At 43.0% G+C, this 25214-nt stretch overlaps 1 protein-coding gene across 6 annotated transcripts in view; it reads right to left on the minus strand.

The window, feature by feature from the left end:
• prickle2b (prickle homolog 2b) overlaps positions 1-25214 on the minus strand; it is a 281903-nt gene that overhangs the window by 39967 nt on the left and 216722 nt on the right. For all 6 annotated transcript variants that reach the window (XM_080183206.1, XM_080183199.1, XM_080183190.1 and 3 more), the window contains one exon: positions 6815-6998. In XM_080183206.1, the coding sequence (XP_080039332.1) occupies positions 6815-6946 (132 nt within the window). In that variant the 5' untranslated portion in view covers positions 6947-6998. The remainder of the gene's footprint in view (positions 1-6814; positions 6999-25214) is intronic.

The following is a 25214-nucleotide window of genomic DNA, read 5'->3' on the forward strand; positions in this document are numbered from 1 at the left end:
CGGAAGATTGGAAAATGGCTAATGTTACACCGCTGTTTAAAAAAGATAGCAGACAAAAGGCAGGGAATTATAGACCTGTTAGTTTAATGTCTGTAGTTGGAAAAATGCTTGAATCCGTCATCAAAGAAGAAATAGCGAGGCACCTAGAAAAGAATGGTTTGATCGAGCAGACGCAGCATGGATTTGTTAAGGGGAAATCGTGTTTGACGAATTTATTGGATTTCTACGAGGATGTGACTAGCACAGTAGACAGAGGGGAACCGGTGAATGTGTTTTCAGATTTCCAAAAGGCATTTGATAAGGTGCCTCACAAAAGCTTGCTCCAGAAGGTTAGGGAGCATGGAGTTGGGGGTAAGGTGTTAGTGTGGATAGAGGATTGGCTGTCTAATAGGAAGCAAAGAGTTGGTATCAATGGGTGCTATTCTGGCTGGCGGTTGGTGACTAGTGGAGTGCCGCAGGGATTGGTGCTGGGGCCTCAACTGTTTACCATTTATATAGATGATCTGGAGGAGGAGGCTGAGTGTAGGGTGACGAAATTTGCTGATGACACAAAGATGAGTGGAAAAGCAAATTGCATGGTGGGTGTGCGAAGTCTGCAGAGAGATCTGGATAGGCTGAGCGAGTGGGCGAGGACCTGGCAGATGGAGTATAACGTTAGCAAGTGTGAGGTTATCCACTTTGGCAGAAATAGTAGTAGGAGGATTATTATTTAAAAGGTGAAAAGCTGCAGCATGCTACGGTGCAGAGGGACCTGGGGGTACTTGTGCATGAGTCGCAAAAACCCAGTCTGCAAGTGCAGCAGGTGATCAAGAAAGCGAATGGAATGTTGGCTTTTATAGCGAGGGGGATAGAATATAAAAGTAGGGAGGTCTTGCTGCAACTGTACAGGGTACTGGTGAGGCCGCAGTTGGAGTACTGTGTGCAGTTTTGGTCGCCGCACTTGCGCAAGGATATATTGGCCTTGGAGGGAGTGCACAGGAGGTTCACTAGGCTGATACCGGAAATGCGGGGGTTGGCCTATGAAGACAGACTAAATAGACTGGGTCTGTACTCATTGGAGTTTAGAAGGATGAGGGGGGATCTTATAGAGACGTATGAGATAATGAAGGGGATGGATAGTGTAGAGGTAGAGAGATTCTTTCCATTTAGAAATGATAGCAGGACTAGAGGACACAGCCTCAAGATAAGGAGGGGGCAGTTTAGATCAGAGTTGAGGAGGAACTTCAAAGGGTGGTGAATCTCTGGAATTCTCTGCCCATTGAAGTGGTGGAGGCTACCTTGCTAAATATATTTAAGTCACGGGTAGGTAGGTTTCTGATAGACAGGGGAATTAAGCGTTATGGGGAGAAAGCGGGAAAGTGGAACTGATCCACTTCAGATCAGCTGTGATCTTATTGAATGGCGGGGGAGGCTCGAAGGGCTAGTTGGCCTACTCCTGCTCCTATTTCTTATGTTCTTATGTTCATATGACCTGGCTGCTGCATGCCACCTTCAATTCAAAACCAAAATCATTCCAACTTTAGTCATTGAGCTTCAATGGAAGCAAATCATCCCCAAACTCGAGAGATTGCCTGAGAAGAGATAGAGACCAGTGGGTGTTATCTAATTACAATTTATATACTTCTAAGCATATCCCACCCTCTCCACACCTTGATTCACCTCCCTACATCTTCTTCCATCCTTTTTCCCTGCTCTTCACTCCTTAAATTACTTGTGTTACAAGTTCAGTGTAGCTATCATTCTTAAATACAACCCTGATAATATCCTTTGGTGACCTTCAATTCTTTTCCCTAACTTGCACCCCACAGGATATCTTAAGTCATTTTATCCTAGCTTTGACTTATATTTCACTCCAAATTTTTCACTTTCCTTACTCTTATAGTCTCTGCCCTCCCAGCCCTAACTGCCTCCACATTTTCGCTCCTGCCCTTATACTTTCCCCCTTTGCACATTGCAGTCCAACTTCACCTCTAGTATGATTATTCTCTGCCTTTAACTCCCCTTAACTTGAAAACTGTACATAAGCTCCACTACAAGACTGAATTTTGTCTTTTGGTGCATTGTCAACAGAGTTCATCGGTCAGCCACTCATCCCAGTGAAGAGATAGCTATGATTTGGTGGTACTAGCTCCATTTATATTGAATTAGCTGATTCTCCAGAAGTGACATCACAAGTCCCTAATGTGGGAAACAGGCAGACAAGAAGCAGCCATGTAAGAGAAGACACATCTGTAAATAAAGCTCAATGTTTTGAATCCTCTGGGCTCTCTAGTGTCATTGTCCAATGCACACAGAGATAAGTTAAGGTTAGCCTCACAACAATCAACACCACAAGAGATCAACTAATACTTTCTTCAGATAGGCTGGGATTCTCTGCCTCTGTTTGCAGCAGGTGGGAAAGCTGTTGTGGCTGAGAATCCAATGGGAGCCCTCAAAATGCTAACAGGATTTCCTATTCAGATTGTCTTTGCCACTCCTCTCTTCATCAACGATGCAATGTGATTCCCACCACGAAAGGGCAGGAACCCCATTACCATACATCAACATTTCATTAGTGGGCTTCACCATTGTATTATCACTTCATGTTAAACCATTCCCCACCCCAGCCAGCATTATATCACATTGACGGGGTTTGCAACAGGACCTGGCAAATGGTCCCTGCTGGGAGGTGGAGCCTCAGGGGATTATACTTGGGCAATACCATGGCACTCTGCCCAACACTGCCTTCACTCCCGGGCATTGCTCGAGACAGCAGGCTTCCACTGGGGATAATTCAAGGTATGTGGGGGGATCCCATGTCCAAGGTGGGGGTTGGGTGTGCGGTCATGGGCACGTTTTTTGATCAGGGCGCCATTTTCCAATCTTTCGCAATCTCTCATTGATCGCAGTTGATTATGGACATGGCCCTTAACTCCATGCACCAACACCGCTCCCCCACTCCCCCACCCCCCCCCACCCCCCCACCACCCAACCCCAAGTGTTCGAAAATATAGCAGAAAAAAATTTTAAAAAAAGACAATTGGTAGACGTATCCCTACCTTTCCCACCTGGGACAGCACTTGGGGGAAAAAAAATTGAGAAAATTCCATCCACAGTGATAAACCAGTTTTTTTAATTCATTCGTGGGACATGGGCATCGCTGGCTGGTCAGTATTTATTGTCCATCCCTAATTATCTTTGAACTGAGTGTCTCACTCAGCTATTTCAGAGGGCAGTTGAGAGTTAGCCACAATGAAGAGCTTTTTCTAATGGTTCACCTTATACTACAGAAATGCAGGAATTAATCAAGGATAATCAACTTCTATTCTAAGGAAATTTGTGTTTTACAAATTTAGTAGAATTTTTGAAGCGATGACAAATTGGTTGGGTAATAGAAATAAACTAAATTTAGTGTACATGGATTTTCTAGAATCATGCATTAAGGCATCTCCCAAGGTAGAAATATTTAGCCATATGGCTGTACAAGGGAAAAATAGTGGCATGGATAAAAAGTTGATTGATGGACAGGAAACAAATGCTTTAAAGAAACTGAACTTTAAAATTTCAGTAGAGGTCAAGTAACGTTTGAGAAAATCACATTGCTCGGCTTAAACTGGGATAGAAGGAAGAGAGAAATTGTTACCCATGCCTATAGGCACATATAGATTTGCAGACTCAGCGGTTAGGTGCAAGATATCAGTAATTAATTGCAAGATGTTGAACAATATGAATAAATCCTGGAGGTTCAATAAACTAAATCTATGCGAGTACAATAGGTAAAGTCATAAAAATATGGCAATATTTTGGATTTTACAACAAGGATTATGTCAGAGGTTAAGAATACAGTGTTTCAATTTTACTGATTAGACCAATCTTGCACACAGTTGTGATTACCACATTTCAGAAGGTCAATATTTGCATTTGAGAGTGTGCAGATTATTAGAGCTTAACAGTCTGCTCGCTGAGCTAGTGAAATCAACATCTTATAAGGTACGAGGAGTATTAAATGTCATTGTATTAAATCAATTATTACTGAATTAAACTGGTCTCCATTGGTCAAATGGATCCATTTTCAAATCCTGATTTTTATGTCCAAATCTTTCCATGACCTTTAACCCATTTTTGAAATCTACTCCAGCAGCATGTTAATGTACCTATCACCCACTTTACTTCTACTGGACTGCTTCAGATTCCTGCTTTCAATGCTCCACTACTGGCAGCCACTGGTCATCATGCCCCATTCTCTTTCTAAAATCCTTCCAGAAGTTTTAAAACTTCAATCTCAGAATATGCTCGTCTCTTCTTAGTCATGATTCATTTTGGCTCTGGCTTGGTCCTGACTTTTCCTGGAAAGCACTACAAAGAATTATATATTTCAGATGGCTGGAGAAGCAGTGTGAATGGTTGAGATGCCAACAGGATTGGATTTCTCAGTATGTTTGCGATGGTCTGACTTGGATGGCCACAATCACAATTTGAGTTGTTCCTCATGTTCCACTTGTGAAACAAGTGGACACATCTTCCCTGGCCAGTCCTCAGATGATTGAAGATCATCCAGATTTTCCATGAATGGTTGAAAACTGGGACTTCACCATTCAGCCCACTTACCAGGTTGTGGTTGGTGATACATGTAGTCAACCAGGAGGTGCACCACTGAGGGGAGGTGCTGCCAGCTGTCAGTTTGTAGGATCTGGATTGTTTTCAGCGGGAGCTATGGGATTTCATATGGATGTTGAAAGGGGTATTTAATGCTATAAATAGAAGTTTATAAGATTGTTGTGTTTTGGGCTGTTTCTTTAATTTAAGGTGAAATGGAGAAATGAAAGGGACCATGTGACCTGCTTGAAATTCTGCCTGACAACAAACCTGGGTGGCTTGGTTGTTATGGTGACAAGAGAGGGGCATGGATTGATTTAATGGGAAGAAGGTGCAAGATGTTCATACCTGTGGACAAAGACAAGAGCAGCTATTCTGACAGTGGGTAGACTGGTCATCTCTACATCTCACAGGAAGGTGTTAGGATGTCAGCCTTTATAAACAGTTATACTTTAACTGTCAGTTTAATTCTAAGACAGAATGGAGTTGTGGGTCTAGAAGATAGCAGATCAGCATTTCTATCTGGATGTAAGGACCATATGATTCATGTTGCCATAGAGATGGATGTTGGGAAGGGAAAGGTCCATAGAAAGTTTCAAGATTTCTAAGGTATCACTGAACTTCACAGATACAAGTCAGAATGCAAGAATCTGAGGAGCTGAGAGCAAGAGACAGAGACAGCAAGTCCTGCACCCGAAACAGTGAAAAGGAAAAGAAATGAAGCAAGCTATCAAGAGCTAAGAATAATATTGGACTGGTTTTGGGAGAATAATGTCCACTTAAAGGATGCATAAAGTTTGCTATGCATGGAATTTTTGGTAGCATTAAAAGTTAAGTGGGGGAATTTTTGGTCTGCAATTTACAAGTTGTCTATGAATAGTTGCCTACTGAATACGATATGACCTTTGGTTTGTTAGTTACAATAAAAGTCTTAAAACTTGAAATTTTGTGTGATCCTTTCAGTTGGTCACTGGAAATTCAAATCCTTTTAAAGTGATCAGTCTCCACATGGATCGTAACAATAAATGTATGTTGTTGTGGATAAAATTAACTCGATTATGCCAGTAAAATAAAACAATATAATTGAAATTTGTGAAAAGAAGATTTAAAACAAATCTTTGAAAAAAAAAATCCTTTATTGAAAGAATGATAAATGTTTGGAATGATTTACCAGGTAGAATCAAGAGCATTAGAGAAAGTCAAGATGCAGACTGATAATGAGACTATCAGTTAAACTACAGAGATCATCAAATCTGCATTTATATCAAAAGAAATTCCATTCTATAACTATGCTATACCCCCACACAGATTTTAAAGTCATCTTGCCATTCTATTGGTTCAATGAGCCAAAAAGCTTTTCTTGTCCTTGATACTTTCTCAGGTTGTAGCTCTTACTCCAATCCGTTGCTTTCAGTAATCCATCACAGAATAATTTAGCAAACTGTACGCATTACTGTAAAACACCATATTCAACAGAATGGCAGATTAAATTTAAAACGTTTATGAAATAGATCATGATGGGCACATAATTTTGAGGGCTTCTGCCATTCCCTGCTTTAATTTTGATGGAAGAACTGTGGAAATCTTGCAGCGTGAATGCTGCTAATTCATCGTCATCAGACTCACTGTTATAAAGGTTGGAGTTTTGTTTGCCATTAAAACATGAGTATTCAATGGGGCCCTAGAAGCTGATATAAGACTATTCTGTTCCTACCAAAATGAGCTCTTATTTCTACAAAGTGGACTTTTTGCTTCATCAATCAGCTATCAAGTGTTGACTAACTAATTAACACCGAGGAGAAATGACCATACTAAAATAGAAAACAGTAACTAGCATACATAAGCTCAGAAACTGTATTTGTTTTAAAGTAAACTACATATTTTAGACATTTATTTAATTGATCCCCAGATAATGGTTGGGAGTAATAGAGACTACTGTTTCTGAGCTGTACAGAATTTGGATATTGAGCCCCTGCCTTCCTCATGCATTCTGATGTGGAAATCAAGGCCGTAGTAAATCTATTTTAAATAGGGAGACCTTATTTTTGGAAAGTGATATTCCATTAGCATGAATTTACAAAGAGAATTTACAAAGAAATCAGAGTGCCGTGTATAAACTAAGCAAAGCAGTTAACACTGCATACTGTACCAGGTTAAACAAATTAGGTTTCAGGCCTATAGCAAGTAAAATACTGCAGACAAGATTTAAGTGGTGGGGTCAGTAGCAAAATAGCAATACCTGTTCAGGCTTCAAACCAGGAGGAACCCAGGCATATTCTTCCAAAGCACAGCCAGAATCATCATCAGATGTGGAGTTTCTCTGAAAATCATACATAAGTTTGTTCACAGTCTTCTCCATTTCTAAAGGCATCACTGTCACTATGTGTTCTTCGCGTGGGCACTTGCAGTGAAGACAGATCTTTCTGTGAAAAGTGAAATAGCCATTGGTAAGCTCACTGCAGTAGGGAAACTACAGAAATGATCACTGTCAAGCTGCAAGCTTGGATACTTAACTATAAACACATACTTGGCAACCAGCCTCTGGCAGTAGCTGACAGCATTCAAGCCAGTTTTATATTCTTGCGTGTGTGCCTTTTGTGGTTTATAGCCCTATACATGTTGCACAACCTAAGAAGGTCAGGGACTCTAAGGCTATAGTCAGGTTGTTAAAGCTGTCAGAGCTAAGTTGGTTCTGCTGTCAGGGAAACAGGCTGCCAGGAACAATCAATTCAATTAGCAAAACACTGAATAGCTAGTCTATCTACAAATGTGAAGTGACTTGCTATTGCAATGCATGAATCAAGTGAAAAAATCTCAAAGGCTCTAAGATTTCAAAAATGACACCCTGCTGGAATAGACATGTTCAATGCTGTTCAAGCTCAAAACTATGCTCTTCATGAATTAATTTAAACAACGCAAAAAATTAACCAGTTCTTTGGCTTACTGATAAACACTTGGTCGCCTGGTTTTGAATAAATACAAGTAGATTTGACAAAGTTCAGGAAAGCAAACTGCAAGGAAAAAAGTTTTCCAGCTTCAATGCTGCTTTTATTAGATATCTTCATAGAAGGGAATAGTTTATCTTAAGACTATGGACTTATGCCAGATTTTCCCAATTTCCTGCTATTCATTAGATCAAGAATGCACATAGACCCAAACAGACAATGGGCATCTGGTTTGTATCCACTCAGCATGGGGACTCATTTTAGCACACAGTTCCTGCCTTTTGAAAAACAGAACCCAGTTAAAAAGTTTAATTATCAAAACTAATTAAAACCCTGAAAGTACTAGTCACATCATCTGTTATTACTAACAGTACAGAGTTCTTATTTTTGGCAGGATAAGGGTTAAAATGACAGTTGCTAAAGGAAAGTTCTACAGCTGTGCAGGCATGAACATTTCATATACTTTAAATTGTAGCAAAAATGTAAAAACAATTGCATGTGGTAATGCTTCTTAAACTGAGGTCTTTTGAGAGTACTGGATAAAATGCTTTCAATAGACAAGGAATGTAATGTCAAATTATTTTACATAGTGATAGAAATATTTGGAGGTATTGCTTAAAAACTGCATTTCAAAGCTAAAGAAAGATCAGCAATGCATTTAACATGCACTTAACAAATTATTTTAAAGCTCAGAAAGACATTAAGTGCTCAGAGTTAATAATTGTCTAATTGAGGCTAACACAACAATTCAGACTTGAATGTATTTTATTATATACAAACATTAAAGCATGCTATTAAATGATATGCTAATTGTTTGAAGTGTAAGAATATAATTTTAAATATATCATGACTTCAAAGTCAAGTCAACCTTGTTATAATACAGAAATTTTGGTCAACAGCTGGAGGCTTGCAATGCAGTAGAGGACTCTTATTAAATAACAGATTTTTTTTGCAAACTGGGTCATTTCACTACAAAAAGGGAAAATATTTCTGTTCCCAGAAAATAATACAATAGCACACAGCTTTCAAATATACTGCTTACAGGAATATAATTTTTAAAAAAGCAATTAAAAAGTAACAGCCAGTCCCAACATAAATAATCAAGCACAAATCCAGTTAACCATTATAGTTGCCTAAAAGTTTGATAATCTAGCTAAAGAATGCTCAATTGTTGCTGACTGAAAATGTCAGAACATAAAAACAGGGAAGAATTCGACTGCACTATTAAGACTCTCAAATATAAAGGCGCACAGCAATTAAACAGGCAACGCATTTTGATATGAAAGGATAGCTCGTGCAATAACAGCAGAAGCTTAGCAATGTCTCATAGAGAACATGGAAATAATTAGCCATCATTACAACCATGTCCCAGATGGAAAATGAGGTGCTGGATTTTATGGGACACCATGGCCCTCGCTCCTCCAGCAAAAAATACGAGGAGACGGCTACCCACGGGAAGAATAGCTGCTCTGCTTTTATTTATCAGCCAAACCATTAATTGTCTGGAAGTGGGATTTCCACCCCTCAGGCACGGAAAGTCCTGTCTCAGAGAGCTGTTGGCCAATCAAATGGTCAGCTACTTTGAAGTCCCAGCGTTGTTAGATGGGAGCAATTGTCACTGCTGGGGACTACAGGCTGTCCCCGATGGAGATCATCACTGCAAATGGACATCAAGATAAGTTGTTGGGGATGGGGGTAATTTTGCTGGGGTCAGGCTGGCAAGTCCCAATGAAGGAGGGGGTTGGGTTTGAGAGGCTGGCAGTTTGAGTACAAAGTGGATATTGAGGGGGAGTTGGTGCATGAACGACTGTGATCTTGACCCTGGGTGGGGTGTACCTCCAATGAGTATAGGAGATTCTTGAAGGACGTCCCGCCCCCCCACCCCCAGCACTTGCTTAATGCCTGCTCATGAAACCAAAGCTACTGGGATACCCAATTGGAATTAGTCTCCCCAACCATGAGTAAACTTGCTGTGGGGGTGGGATGAGAGCTTTAGGTGGTCACTTATGGGTTGCTAATGGCACACAGGTGAATAGTCTACCAGACGTCTCCACCACCTCTATAATACTCCATTCAGGTTGGCCGAGTAGATGATAGGGAAGCTACCTGCTTCATTTTACAAGTCCCCTCACTTTCAAACCTGCCAGTGGGGGTGCATAAAATCCCAGACAAGGAGAAAAATTATTCATTTGGCAGGAAAATGCTCTGCACCCCAGGAATTTACAAATATATCCACAGTTATTTTGGCTTGAATGATAGTCAGGTCTCCAAGGCAGCTTTCTACAACAGTCATCTTGCATAAGTTGATTAAAGATCTCATGGTTGTTTTATGACCCTGAAAATTGCTTGTCCTGAGCAGACCAAGAGTTAGGTCTGTTTCATTCATTAGTACTGATGTGGATGTGGCCTAGGAACTGGCCACCATCAAAAAGGTAAGTTTTCTTTTTCTAGCTCTGTGGAGTGAGCTCCACTTTCACTGTCCTCTCTCACTCCCACAACACCTGTGAGCTGTTGTCAGTAAAGCAAGTGGCCTGAAGTCCCTCTTCTAAACAGGTGAAGTACTGTAAAGACATGGTGGGCACCAGCAGTTTGGCTAATTATTTGAGTAAGACCAGAAGCCTATTATGTGTCCAGCCTTAGGTCTCCAGGCCACAGTCCATACTGTTTGTAAGCCCAACTGAATTGCAGCCTCAATTTCTATCATTTGAAAGGCTGGATGAAACAAGGCGCACAACTTCAGGTATAGCATAAAGCTAAGGAGAAGCATCGGAGATAGATATTGACTAAACATTTTACTGACGCAGGGCAATAAACTGTTCGTGCTTTTATTTAACTTGCTCATTTAATGTAATTCGTGTTTTTCACAGCACGTGAAGCAGAAAAGGTGCTCTCTCTACAGGATATCTGAAATCTGAGTGAACATGGCAAGCAAACGTGGGTGAGATTTTAATTCCAGGGTCAGGACCCTCTTGTCACGCTCATTTTAGGTCCTAACCCCATACCGTGGTGGCAATTTGAATTGAAAAATCGTTTAATTGGCCCAGAGTCACGTTCAGCATCCAATTGGTAAAGATGAGTTTGCAAGGGAGGCAGATACAGGAGACTGTGGGACTGATTTAAAAGATCAGCAATAGTCACTGCTGTGATTGGTTTGTTTCAAAAAAGGAGGAGCTGAGCAGAGACCAGTGGTTAGGGGGGAACCTGTGCCAGAGCGGACTCAGGTGTTACTGGTGGAGTTGACATCATGGAGAAATATTATTTTCCCTGCCATCGGTGTGAGAACATCTGCAAGGCAGACTAAGGAGGTATGGCTGGAGGTGGTTCATGTGGTCAGCAGCAGAGGATTAGTGAGGAACAAAATGTTTCCAGTGCAGAAAATATTTCAATTACCTGTTTAGGTCTGGCAAAGTCCAATGACAGATTGAGATGGCACTTTCCCTGATCAGAAGTCACCAGAACACAAGGGAGAAGGGAATCGTGTGGGTATATAGAATTCTACTGATCACAGGACCACAGCAGTATTGATGATGGTGATTAGGAAGACATACCTCATGGGGCTCAGAGATCATCACCATCTATGTCCAAGTCCCCTGTGATGGAGGAAATATCCTTTTACAGAGGCTGCTCCTGCAATGGTGTCGTGCAGCAGCCTTTGGTGGTGATCCATTCACATCCTCCAATCACACAGCACTTCTACATCAAAATCAACTGTCACTGACATCTTCACCTTATTCAGGTACTGGTAAGAAGTCTGCTGTCACCTCATTCTAAGTTACAGAGCGAGCAACTCATAGGACTGACTAAGCAGTGATATCAATTTGTGGGTCATAGTGAATCATAGAATCCTACAGTGCAGAAGGAGGCCATTCGGCTCATTGAGTCTGCATCGACCACAATCCCACCCAGGTCCTATCCCCATAACCCCACACATTTACCCTAACTAGTCCCCCCTGACAATAAGGGTCAATTTAGCATAACCAATGCACCTAACCCATACATCTTTGGACTGTGGGAGGAAACCGGAGCACCCCTGAAGGAAACCCATGCAGACACGGGGAGAATGTGACAGTGACCCAAGTTGGGAATCAAGCCTGGCACTGTGAGGCAGCAGTGCTAACCACTATGCCACCGTGCTACCCATAGGTCACTTAGGTGTTTCTGTAATGATGTCAGACCATTATGCAATAAAGCACAGGGCATATTGTTGAAAGGCAGGAGAATGAAAAATAAGTGTTCGCAAAGTGTTAGGGAAGCATGTATCACAAGCATACTCTGGAGCCTTGCAGTGTGTGACGTGTGGCACTGTGATGGCAGGGAAAATAATATTTCTCCATGATGTCAACTCCACCAATAACACCTGAGACTGCCCTGGCACAGGTTCCTCCCTAACCACTGGTCTCTGCTCAGCTCCTCCTTTATTGAAACAAACTAATCACAGCAGTGTCTACTGCTGACCTTTTAAATCAGTACCACAATCTCCTGTATCTGCCTGACATTCTTGCAGTTAGATGAATTAGCCTCACATCTCCAAATGTCTTACTGACTGGTATCACTCAGATGAAATGTATGTGAGTCAGAATGGCCCTTGCATCCCCGCCATTTTGATTAGCACTCTGACTCCTGAGCTCACTATAACAAAGCATTTGGAATGTTCTCCAGTTCTGCTTCAGTTATTTCCTCCTAGTTTTTCTCCTGTGATGAGCTGTGCTATTTCAGTGCTTCTCTCTCTTCAAGGTCCACACCTTTCAGGAGATTGCAGCAGACCACTGAGGGAGTAAATTGGAGTGTGCTTCCTCACCAGTCAAAGCACCTACACTTCATGTTCATGAGGCTGATAACCTGCTTAACGATGACTCCTGTGCTCAAGTAGCATCGATTGTAATATCTCTCAGCCTCCATGGCAGGGCTACATTCCAGTGTCATCAACCAGTCTTCAACGGAGAAGACTTATCCAGTAATAGCCATCCAATGTTTTCTGATAAAGAGTTGTGACATCTGCCATTGCCTGAGGATAAAGATATTATGGCAATTTCCAGAGTAGGGTGCACACATCTGCATAATACACTTGCTACAGTTGCGTTCTTGCTGAATGTTTAGGGAGTGGAATCCTTTCCCGTTGAGGGATCTTTCTGGCTGATCGTCAATGTCTTGGTGGCCACACAGGGACAATCAATGATGTCCTCCATCTGGGGGAATCCGGCAAAGAAGGCAAATCCCACTGCCCTTCGAGCTTGAGTGTGCCACTACATACCTGATTTCCATGCAATATCATGCCTTCTCAAACAAAGCACCTGTCACCTCCTTAATGCAATGACATGTTCTTGCCTGTGAGATGCCACCAATACCTGCTGCTGCTCCTTGGAACAAACCAGTTGCAAAAAAGTTTAAAGCCACTGTGACTTTTATAGCCATGGGAAGGCCTTATTGAAAGCTCCCGGATTACTCCCAGTGATAGCACATAAGTCAGCAATCATCTGCCTGGACAAGTGCAGCCTTCTGCGGCACTGACACTCTGACGTATGCAGGTAGCTTTTCTTTTGGCATTAAATACTATGTTCCTATCTTTGTTGCTTTACTGTTTCTCATTTTTCATTCCTGATGTCCAGCAGTCTGCCTTTGCTCCTGCTGCTCATTGCTAGTTGATTGTGTCTTGGGAGTAGCTTAATCCATTTCCAGTTATATCCTTTCCTTCAACTGGAATGTGGAGACTTCTTGAACCCTTTTCATGAATCCGTGAAGCCTGTATTCAGAAAGAGCCACCAAATCTTAAAGTCACCTCCCCCAAAATGCCCTATTAGACATATTACAGACATTTCTCCTGATGCTGTGCAACTGCTTGCCTATGAATGACAGCCTGTTTTGAGTCTTCCCTACAAATTGATGCCTTTCACTGTTCTCCCACCCTTCAGACTCACATACTGCTATGTAACTGCCTTCTCCTCCTTGTTGAGTTTCAAATTCTCTGAATGCTATGATTTAATAAGAAAATTTCAAATTAGCTTGTAATGAGCCACCATATCTAGCCATTTATACGTTTTGAGCATGTTCTGTTCCCACTCTCCTAGAGCCTTTTAAACTTTGTATTTACTTTGGTACCAGGGAACTGGCACGTTGACTCAAAGGATGGAGTTAGGCGTTTACACGCCTCCTTTCCAGCACTCGCATTGAAATAAAAATCCCGGGTTGTCTATTATCTCAACGTATCATCAGATTGGAGGATTGAGAAATTAATGATGCAAGGACCAGGAAGAAAGTTAGAATGATAAATTCAATGTCAAGGTACAAAAGGAGTGCAACAAAAGAATGGATTATGAGGGAGAGCTAAAAGAGACAATGAATTTCATATTTGCAAAAATCTCTTGTAATACTTTATTTTCTGTGCCAGAGAGACATGTCATTGTTAAAAGGGTCCTTTGGCTTGAAATGTGGAGACATTATTTCATTTCTATAGTGCAAACACAGGAATGTTAAGCCATTTAATGCATTTGAATGGAGAGACATCCTTTCTCATGAAATGAACAGCAGAGGGGCACATTTTTGATAGCATCATTTTGATTTTTGGGTTCAATTATGTATCGGTCCTTGCCTGAAGTTGCAGTGGCATTTGCATTTGACGTGGAGAGTTGTTAGCTTCACTGTCATTTTGAAAACAAATTTTTGGCTTTTATTTTTATTACAAGCTTCCAGTCTTAGCAGTTTTTTGTCTTTCTTGTATTATTTAATTGTTAGACATATTGTGCAAGAAATGCTGCATCTATTGAGAAATGTTAGCAAAGTGTGACACGGAATCAAAGTAAAAAGAACCAGTTGTTAATAAAGGAAGAAGAATGTATTTTTGTGGGCCAAAACAACATTTTTCAATTAGTCATTTCGTAACATGAAAAAAGACATTCTGTTTTGTCTTGCTCATGGACAGTACAGTGGCACACTGGTTAGCACTGTTGCCTCACAGCACTGGGGACCTACGTTCAATTCTGGCCTCAGGTCACTGTGTGTGTGGAGTTTGCACATACGCCCCATGTCTGCCTGGGTTTCCTCCAGGTGCTCTGGTTTCCTCCCAGTCCATAGATGTGAGAGTTAGGTTGATTGGCCATGCTAAATTGCCCCTTAGTATCAGGGGGCCGAGCAGGGTAAATACATGGAGTTACAACGATAGGGCCTGAGTGGGATTGTTGTTAGTGCAGGCTCGATAGGCCGAATGGCTTCCTTCTGCATTGTAGGATTCTATGATTCATCAGAGCAATTACAAGAATACAAATTTTGGGGAAACAACAGCTTTATACAATATGAGAACAGGCTACTGATTGGTTAGCAAGTAGATGCTGGTGGAGCAGTTGCTATGGAGAATGTAATAGCTGATGGAGAATGACAGTTAACTACCAAGCATTGCTTGAAATTTAAACCAGGTAGCTTGACTCTGCTTGGTCATGGCATTGCCCTGTAGAACAAGCCAGCAAAAGGTTTTCACTCACTTTGTTTAGCTGAAACAGGCACCATGTGTATACATATTCTTTGCAGACACAATGTGTGCAATATTTCAGCGTATACATGATGATTTATATGCCAATTTGAAAGTGCTAATTAACAACCAGCAAAACAAAGTAACACTGGGTTTGTTGTTGTCCAAATTTTTGAGTTAGTCTGTCATGCAAAACTATATTTAATATAGCAGTAAATGTTTAGAACTGCAGCGATTGAGGGCCCGGATCAGGCAACTCGAGGGGCGACTGGAAGATGCGTTTCTAGTTAGGGAGAATGAGGAGATAATGGCTGGGAAACATGAGCAGGAGGAGGTCTCAAGGGCGGAAGAGAAGGGAGGATGGACGACTGTTAGGAGGGGAAAGAGGAAGAAGAAGAGTAGTCAGGGTCCCCCGGAGGCCCCCCAAGGTTCGTCGGCAGGGGCACAGAAAAATAGGAAGGAAGGGGAGACTGATTTAGAGGGACGGAAAGGGTCTGGTAAGGTGATAGTGGTAGGGGATGGGAGGGTCCGAGGGATTGATAGGAGGTTCTGTGGGCAAGGGCGCGACTCCAGGATGGTGGTCTGCCTCCCTGGAGCAGGGGTAAAAGATATAATGGAAAGGGTAGAGGGAATTTTGAAAGGGGAAGGGACCCAGGCAGAGGTCATAGTACACGTAGGGGAGGGGGATATAGGAAGGAGGAGTAGGGGAGAGGTCCGTAGGCAATTTAGGGAGTTGGGGGCCAAACTAAAGGGCAGGACCTCTAGGGTGGCACTGTCTGGGTTGCTGCCCAGTATGAGCAGGGCTAAGAATGACGAGATCGTGCAGTTGAATGCATGGTTGAGGGACTGGTGTAGGGTAGAGGGGTTTACTTATGTAGATCATTGGGAGGTGTTTAGGAGAGAAAGGCAACTGTACAGGAGGGGTGGGGAGGATTTGAACGGGAGGGGGACTAGTGTCTTAGCAGGGAGGTTAGCTGGGGTGTTCAGGAATGATTTAAACTAATAGGGAGGGGGGGTGGGGAGGTGGCTGGGAGAGAGACGGGTGAAAGGAAAATTATAAGGGAGAAGGTGGTTCCGAGGGACATTTGTGGGTTGAACTGTGTCTGTTTCAATGCTAGGAGTGTGGCAGGGAAAACGGATGAGCTTAGGGCCTTGATGTTTGTGAGGCAGTTGGATGTGGTGGCTGTAACGGAGACGTGGTTACGGGAAGGGCAGGACTGGCAGCTGAATGTTCCTGGGTACAGGTGTTTTAGGTGTGACAGAGGAGGGTTGAAGAGAGGTGGAGGGGTGGCACTGTTAGTCAAGGAAAACATCACAGTAGTGCAGAGGGAGGGCGATATGGAAGAGATAGGGATTGAGTCGCTGTGGGTGGAGTTGAGGAATAAAAAGGGAGAGATCACACTGCTAGGGGTGTACTATAGGCCACCCAACAGCCCAAAGTCAGTGGAGGAGGGAATTTGCAGGGGCATTTTGGACAGGTGCAGAAAGAATAGAGTGGTTGTAGTGGGTGATTTTAATTTTCCCGGAGTGAATTGGAGGGGGCCTGGAGCTGGGGGTACGGAGGGAGAGGAGTTTGAGAAATGTGTTATGGAAGGGTCGCTAGAACAGTATGTAACTTGCCCGACTAGGGGAGGGGCTATACTGGATTTAGTGTTGGGAAACGAGCCAGGGCAGGTGGGTGAGGTAGAGGTAGGCGAACATGTGGCAAACAGTGACCACAAGTCCGTCTACTTTAGGATAAAAATGGAAAGGGACGAGTGCCGTCCAAGCGGGAGTGTGCTGAACTGGGGAAAGGCGAGCTATGGCAGGATTAGGAGGGAGCTGCAGCAAACTGACTGGGAGGGACTGTTAGCTGGTAAGTCCACGGTTGGCAAGTGGGAGGCTTTTAGGGACAAAATGAAATGGTTGCAGGGGAGGTTTGTTCCGGTTAAGCGAAAGGATGGGAAAGGTAGGATTAGAGAGCCGTGGATTACGGGGGATATTGAAGACTTGGTTAGGAAGAAGAGGGAGGCGTATGATAGGTCAAAACAAATGGGTACAGAGTGTGCGCTGGAGGAATATAGAGAGAGTAGGAGGGAGCTAAAAAGGGGAATTAGAAGGGCGAAGAGAGGGCATGAGATGGCTTTGGCCGGTAGGATTAAGGATAATCCTAAGGCATTTTATTCCTATATTAGAGGCAAGAGAGTAGTTAGAGGGAAAATTGGTCCTCTTAGGGACAAGAGTGGAGAGTTGTGTATTGAGTCGGAGGGAATGGGGGAGCTCCTGAATGAATACTTTGCGTCGGTATTCACGAAGGAGAGGGGTTCGGAATCGTGCGGTCTCTTGGAGGGAGCGGAGGTTCAGTTGCAGGATATAGTTATTACGAGAGAGGAAGTGCTAGGGCTTTTAGGTAGCGTAAGGACGGATAAAGCTCTGGGGCCTGATGGTATTTATCCCAGGCTGCTTAGGGAGGCGAAAGATGAAATTGCTGGGCCTCTGGCGCACATCTTTGTCTCTTCTTTGGACACAGGTGAGGTCCCAGAAGACTGGAGGGTAGCAAATGTGGTCCCGTTGTTCAAAAAAGGTAGTAGGGATAACCCTGGGAATTATAGGCCGGTGAGTTTGACGTCGGTGGTAGGGAAGTTAATGGAAAAAATACTTAGGGGTGGAAGTATGAGCATTTGGAGCGTTGCGATCTGATTAGGGATACGCAACATGGCTTTGTTAGAGGGAGGTCTTGCCTTACGAATCTGGTGGAATTCTTTGAGGAGGTGACAAAAACGGTTGACGATGGGAGAGCCGTTGATGTCATCTACATGGATTTCTGTAAGGCGTTTGACAAAGTCCCTCACGGTAGGCTGGTAGAAAAGGTTAAGGCGCATGGGATACGAGGCCAGGTAGTTAGGTGGATTGAGAACTGGTTGGGAAATAGGAGACAGAGGGTAGTTGTGGAGGGTACCTTGTCGGGCTGGAGGCCAGTGACCAGTGGTGTGCCGCAGGGCTCGGTACTGGGACCTCTCCTCTTTGTAGTCTACATAAATGACTTAGAAGAGGGAGTAGGTGGTGTGATCAGCAAGTTTGCTGATGACACCAAGATGGCAGGGTTGGCGGGTACAGAACTGGATTGTCAGGTGATACAACAGGATATAGATAGGTTGGTGCAGTGGGCAGATAGGTGGCAGATGGCATTTAATCCTGACAAATGCGAGGTGATGCATTTTGGAAGGAATAATGCAGAGAGGAGTTATGTGATAAAAGGTAGGCCGATTAGGAGTATAGATGTACAGAGAGACCTGGGAGTGCAGGTCCACAAATCCATGAAGGTTGTGTCACAAGTGGAGAACGTTGTTAGGAAGGCTTATGGGATGTTAGCCTTTATAGGAAGGGGCTTAGAGTATAAAAGCTGCCGTCTAATGCTTCAGTTATACAGAACGTTGGTTAGACCGCATTTGGAGTACTGCGTCCAGTTCTGGTCACCTTATTACCGGAAGGACGTGGAGTCTCTGGAAAGGGTGCAGAGGAGGTTTACCAGGATGTTGCCTGGCATGGGGGGACTGGGTTACGAGGAGAGACTGAAGAGACTGGGGCTATTCTCCTTGGAAAGAAGGAGATTGAGAGGGGACATGATAGAGGTATATAAGATACTGAAGGGAATAGATAGAGTTAATAGTGAGAGACTGCTCCCTAGACTGGGTACGAACACAAGAGGTCATCAATTAAGGGTGAGGGGGGGGAGGTATAATTTGGAGGTAAGAGGAAGGTTCTTTACACAGAGAGTTGTGGGGGTCTGGAATGCGCTACCGAGTAGGGTGGTGGAGGCAGGCACGTTGGACTCGTTTAAGATGCAGTTAGATAGGCATATGAGTGAAACGGGAATGGAGGGATATGGTAGGGGCTATTAAATAGGGTAAACCTCGGGAGACACCGGAAGGGCAGGCTGTATAACTAATATGTTTTGTCTTTATTCCACAGGTGGAGGTCCACCTCGTGTCAAGCGAGGGGCATGCACACGGCGGGTTGTGCGTGGGCTGCTCTTGGAAGTCCAGGAGTGGCCTAGTACTTCATGTCGGTGTGTGTGCTTGATCCTGGACCGATAGACGGGCTCCACAACAGCTCAGTGACTAGCACTGCTAGCTGTGCAGATACATGGATTTGGGCCTGTGTCTGTGGGAGTTTGCGCATTCTCCCTGTGGTTGCGTGGGTTTCCTCCGGGCGCTCCGGTTTCCTCCCACACCCCAAAGATGTGCTCTTAGGCTAATTGGTTTCCACCAAATTGACACTATTTCTTCCCTGAATCTGACTGAGTAGGGTCCCATTCGTAGACACGCAGGGTAGAATAGGTGTAGGGCGATGCGGCGGCGCGGGCTCGTTGGGCCGAAGGGCCTGTTTCCCGTGCTGGGTTGTTCTTTGTTCTTTGTTCTTTATATTTTCATGATATTTCTTTATTATTCACTACATTATCTGCTTTCTTCAACTCCACAACAGTTGAGAACTTTTCAATAACCTGAGACCCAAAGACTTACCATACAACACTTCTACTTACTGAAGTAGTTTCAGAAAAGGAAAGGTTTTGTTAATGAATGTTGAGATTCATTAATTTTTTCAACAAGTTTCTGCTTGTTGTGCAGACATTTTATGCGACTAGAGGCAAATAGAATTAAGATGAGGAGTTGTTGAATGAAAAGCATGTGCGAGGACAGAACTGTTAATTTCTAGCTTCTAGCCATAATTCTGTCAAGCCATCACAGTGACTCTGATTTTACCTCCAGTGGGCTTTGGATGGGTTAGAAATGGGGTGAATTTGAAACTCAGTTGCTGTGTGATAGATAACAGGCCTGGAGTATGTTAACTCCTGGGTTACATTACAATTTCACAGGTGGTTTCACATCTGATTCTCTGACACAATGGGAAATCTGCCTACTCTCAAACTTCAATTACTGTTGCATAAGCCAGAAATCTATTTAAAGACGAATGTACTTCTTAAAGAAAGTTGCATTTACTTCTGGAAAATTACACATTGCAGTGGTGCAGGACGAAACCGGGTTCGAACATGAGGCTCTCTGAAGCTTTCTTGGAGATCCAATTGGAACAGATCAGGATGAAGCACAAAGTCTCTTTCCAGTCAGAGGGAGGAGGATCTCAAAACACAAACTACCAGGCATGCGATTGTTAGCCGCAAGAATATGACCACCTGGATTTGGATGTAGTACAGGATGCATTTCAAAGAGCTCACAAGGGAACTGGAGTGAGTGTAGCTCATTTCTCCATCCTTTGTAACATCACACAGCAACAGCCCTTTTCTCTTCCTCCAGTGCCCAACAATTCCCTCCCCTTCATTTCAGGGAAAACAAAAATGCCAAATACTATGAATGATGGAAATTAAAAGTAGAATTTTCTGTTTTCCTTACAGGGGAAAATTATCTCATTACATATATGTTTACCTTTTATTGGCAACATTCTTGATTCATGTGGTTGCCTTTGCAGAATCAGCATCTTCTCTCATCACTCAATTCTCACATATGCTTTTCATTCAACCCACTTAATTCTATTTGCTTTTATTCAATATTTAATATTTGCACAAATAGAAGCCCCAATATCTACACTTCACATGGATAGTGCACAACATAAGGGAAAGGAAAAAGACAAAGCACCTGCCAACTTTACATACTTTATTGAGTTGGACAAGCAAATACTGGCAATGAATGTCAGAGGTGTCAGAATAAAACAGACTTTTTTATTCATTCACAGAACATGGGTGTCGCTGGCTTGCCAGCATTTGTTACCCATCCTTAATTGCCCTTGGAGGGCAGTTGAGAGTCAACCACATTGCTGTGCTCTGGGGTCACTTGTAGGCCAGACCAGGTAAGTACAACAGATTTCCCTCCTTAAAGGAGATGGGTTTTTCTGACATTTGGCAATGGTTTCATGGTCATCTGTAGATTCTGAATTCAATAAGAAAAAAATCTGGAATTAAACGTCCACCATCTGCTGTGGCGGGATTTGAATCCAGGTCCCCAGAACATTAGTTGAGTTTCAGGATTAGTCTAACGATAATACCACTAGGCCATGGCCTCCCCTGTTACAAAAATGATCTCTATAACATCATATGGATCTTTATGTGGATCTCAGAAAAATGCACAATTATGCATTAATTGCCTTAATGTGCATTTCAATGCATGCCACTCGTTACTGTCCAAGTTATCAGCATTATGTTAATCTTCTTCTAGAGGTCCACCTTAATAGCTATAGAAAAAAACATTTCAGGACTTGATTTCTTTTCAGGAGACACCATCGTCAGCTGAATCATTCTCATGCAGCAGCACTGAAATTGGCAATTAAGCTGGGTTAGGGAGCAAGTTCGTGCACATGATGACATACCCACTACCACTAAGTAGCAGCAGGAAATTATGGCAGGGGCACAGGCAGCTTATCTGGGAACAAGGCATTTTATCAGCTCTGTTGAGGATGAAGTGAGTTCTCATTGCATCCGCAGGCTGGAGTCTGTGCTGAAGTTTTTGTGGAATTTAAATGGTTGGCATGCATGCTATAGACTCAAACTCGTCCTTTGGCTTAGAGGGACAGATCCAATCTTGGGGAGATTGGTGGGACTGCAGAAGATGCAACAGAGTTACATTCCCTCACTTGTTTGAACATTTTTCCTTAGTCTGGGCCAAGTACCATTGATCTGAGTTGTTCTAGTTTCCACCTCTTAATTTTGTTCCAAACCTCTCTGGCCTCTGCTCCATTGCTCACTGTTTCCACTCACTCAAGAAATAGAGCCAGGGGAGTATGCCCTTCTGCAGAAAGGTAGTGACAAAACTTTGGATCTCTTCTATGGCAGTATCTGAAAATCACTTTCAACTCACCAAACATTGTGTGTACCATTCAATTTCAACTTTTACAAGTTCCAGTACATGATGTCAACAATATTAGTAAGATTTTTTTATCATGCCTACAAAAATTAGATTCATAATGCTCACTTTGAGTCCATGCCTGTTTTCCTGACTGCTATCACAATGACTGTACAATCAAACATACGAATTAGGAAGCAGGAGTAGACATTTGGCTGCTCAAGCCCGAGATCATGGCTGATCTGATTTTGATCCGAATTCCACATTCTTGCCCACCACTTTGTTTATCAAGAATCTATCTAGCATTGCCTTAAAAATATTCAAAGAATCTGCTTCCACTGCCCTTTGAGGAAGAGTGTTTCAAAGGCTACACTCCGAAAAAGATTCTACTCATCTCTGTCTTACATGACTGACATGATGTGGAGATGTTGGCATTGGACTGGGGTAAACACAGTAAGAAATCTCACAACACCAGGTTAAAGTCCAACAGGTTTATTTGGTAGCAAATGCCACCAGCTTTCAGAACACTTCTCCTTCGTCAGGTGGCATCTTGGCAATGCTCACAGGACACGGGACAGTGCCAAGGGGCAGGGATTGTCCCACTGCCACTCTGCATAGGGATTGTTTGGGAGGGGTTGGGGGAAAGGGAGGGAGGCCATCAATTGGGGCTGGCCATGAAGGTGGGGGGCGGGAATGAGGTTCAGGATTGCCAGTGAGAGGGAATGATTTGGACGGGGGAACGGGGGAGGAGATTGGGGCTGCAGGGGTGGGGGGATGGTGTCAAGGCTGAGCCAGACATGCATGGGGCGCCAGTGATCGGTCTGTTGGTGGGTGAAGAGCCGGCTTTGCAGGGGTTGCGAGGCTGGCCAGTGATTGGGAGGCCAGCAATGCAGGACCACTGTGCATGCGCTGATCTCGGCGCCTACAGATTGGCACAGGTGCAGTGGCCCACTCACTGCTAGCCTCCAGTGGGAATAGGCTCCACCCACTGAATTCTGAAGTGAGTCAGGCTATTGTACTCTGCAGTGCACACAGTGTGGTAGATTCTTTTTTAAACTCCCACTGAAAAAAACAGCTTGGTTTACTCCAGTTTTCACGCGAATTCAACACTTTGGGAGAAGTCCACCCCTGATTTTTCCAGTCTATATGTAAACCAAAGTGCCCCTTAATCATCATTTTTACCTTTCTCCCATTATTTCCTCCATTATACTATGTCCTACTGAGTGGTTACTATTGACTTGTACACCACTCCCCTGTGTGACTTTTTGCCTTTTATCATTTCTCATCTCTACCCAAACTGCTTCAACATCCTGGTTTCCTGAACTTAAATCATCTCTCTCTAATTTGCTAAGTCATCATTAATTAACAGATCCATCCCTCCACCTTTACCTAGCTTTCTGGACTTCTTAAATGTTATATAACCTTCAAACTAAAGATTCCTGTCAACCTCATAATGCAGTCATGACTCTCTAATGTCTACGCAGCCATGTCTCTGCAATGGTTAACAGGTCATACTTATTTATACTCATCCGCACAATCAGTTCATCCGCTTTGTTTTGAATGCAGATACAGAGCCTTTAATTTTGTTATTATTGTTACATCTAGTCTTGATTGCTGATTTACTCTTAGGTTTGTATTCTCTACCTCTTCCTATCACATTGTTTATTATTTCTAACATTAATACCCTTTCTTTTCGCCTTGTTTCTTTGGGCTACCATATTCTCTCAAATTTCATTCCTTGCCCCCCACTATTTTGTGTCAAACCCTTGCTACTTCCCTAGTTATATGGCTCACTAGAGCACCAGCCCCAGTGTGGTTCAGGTAAAAACCACCCCAACGATGCAGCTCACACTTCTTCCAGCACTGTGCCAGTGCGCTCCTAAATGAAACCCACCTCTCCCATGCCAGTCTTTGAACCACCCATTAATTTCTCTAATGTTATTTGCCATATGCCGATGTGCACATGGCTTAGGTAATAAACCAATAAACTTACCGCAGAACTGTTTGCCCTAGATCACAAAAAAATCTAATGCTACCTTGACATATGACCTTCCCTGCCATCTTTAATGCATTGTAATAGCTACTCAATTATTTATTTTGCTTTTTAAGTGCTTTACAACTCTCACCACCAATTCCTGTACTATTTTAAACTTTTGCGATGGAATAGACCTTAACCGTCTACAAAATACTTTCCAAGCTTCTTCCCCAACCAACAACTTTGTTGTGATGTCACCATTTATTTTTTGTACTCTTCTTTTGACCTCAGTGTGAGGCCTGTTCTAAGCAGTGAACTGATATGTCTCACTGACTCCCAGGTAAGTGGAGGTCTGAGCCTTGGTTCTGATTTGTATTCTCCTGCTCCGGGCTAGTTCCTTGCCAGTCCATTACCTCTCCAACTCCCAGATAAATCCCAACTCTCAGGCAATGTGCTGACAGCCGCTTATCCTTTAATGTCTCTCAGTATGTCAAGGCCTGGCTAACCTATTTATACCTGCTTTTGATACATCTGCAAGACTGACACATCAATGGAAAGGTGATACATGATCTGAAGCACTAGTACCATCATCGAACACTGATTCAATTATTGCTTTCGATGCCTAGACAGTAATGGCATTTTTATTTTAGGACAGTCTACAAATAGTCTCACACATTATGGCCATCTGCTGCATTCTGCACAGCTTTGCAATGGAGACAGCTGATGGGCCTCAGTATCAAGTACACTGTGTGCTCTGATGAAGAATGTCCCAGTGACAGGGAGGAGGTGGCAGAAGCAGGATGGTGGTAGCACCAACTTTCAGGCAGAGTACTTTGGAAACACTAGAGTCATAAAGGTTTACAGCATGGAAACAGGCCCTTTGGCCCAACTTGTCCATGCCGCACTTTCCTTTTAAATCCATAAGCTAGTCCCAATTGCCCACATTTAGCCCAAATCCCTCTATACCCATCTTATCCATGTATGTGTCCAAATGCTTTTTAGAAGACAAAATTGTACCCGCTTCCACTACTACCTACTAATACTTTAGCTGAACCACTCCATCACTCCCACATTAACATTCCTTTTCTCCAGATCTATCAGTCCTCCACTCAACAGCAAAGTACTTTCAAATGTTGACCATCATTGACATGGATTATCCCTGCTTGTGCAAAGTCATTGATAATAGAATCACAATGCAGACAAAGTCATAAGTTATAAATGATTGCAATTTTAATGGCTGACATATTTGCGAAAAAATATTTTCACCTGTATTTAACTCTTAATATTTTCCTAAGCACCTCTTGAATATTCTTGCACTTAGTTGTTTGATAGTAGAGTGTGGGTATTGCTGAACAACATTTTTTACTCATCAGGATAGCTCAGAAGAATTTTCCAACAGTAATTATTCTGCATAAGAAGAGAGTGCTGAC

Source organism: Carcharhinus amblyrhynchos, chromosome 3, assembly GCF_965287045.1.
Source record: "Carcharhinus amblyrhynchos chromosome 3, sCarAmb.v2.hapA, whole genome shotgun sequence".
NCBI lineage: Eukaryota > Metazoa > Chordata > Chondrichthyes > Carcharhiniformes > Carcharhinidae > Carcharhinus > Carcharhinus amblyrhynchos.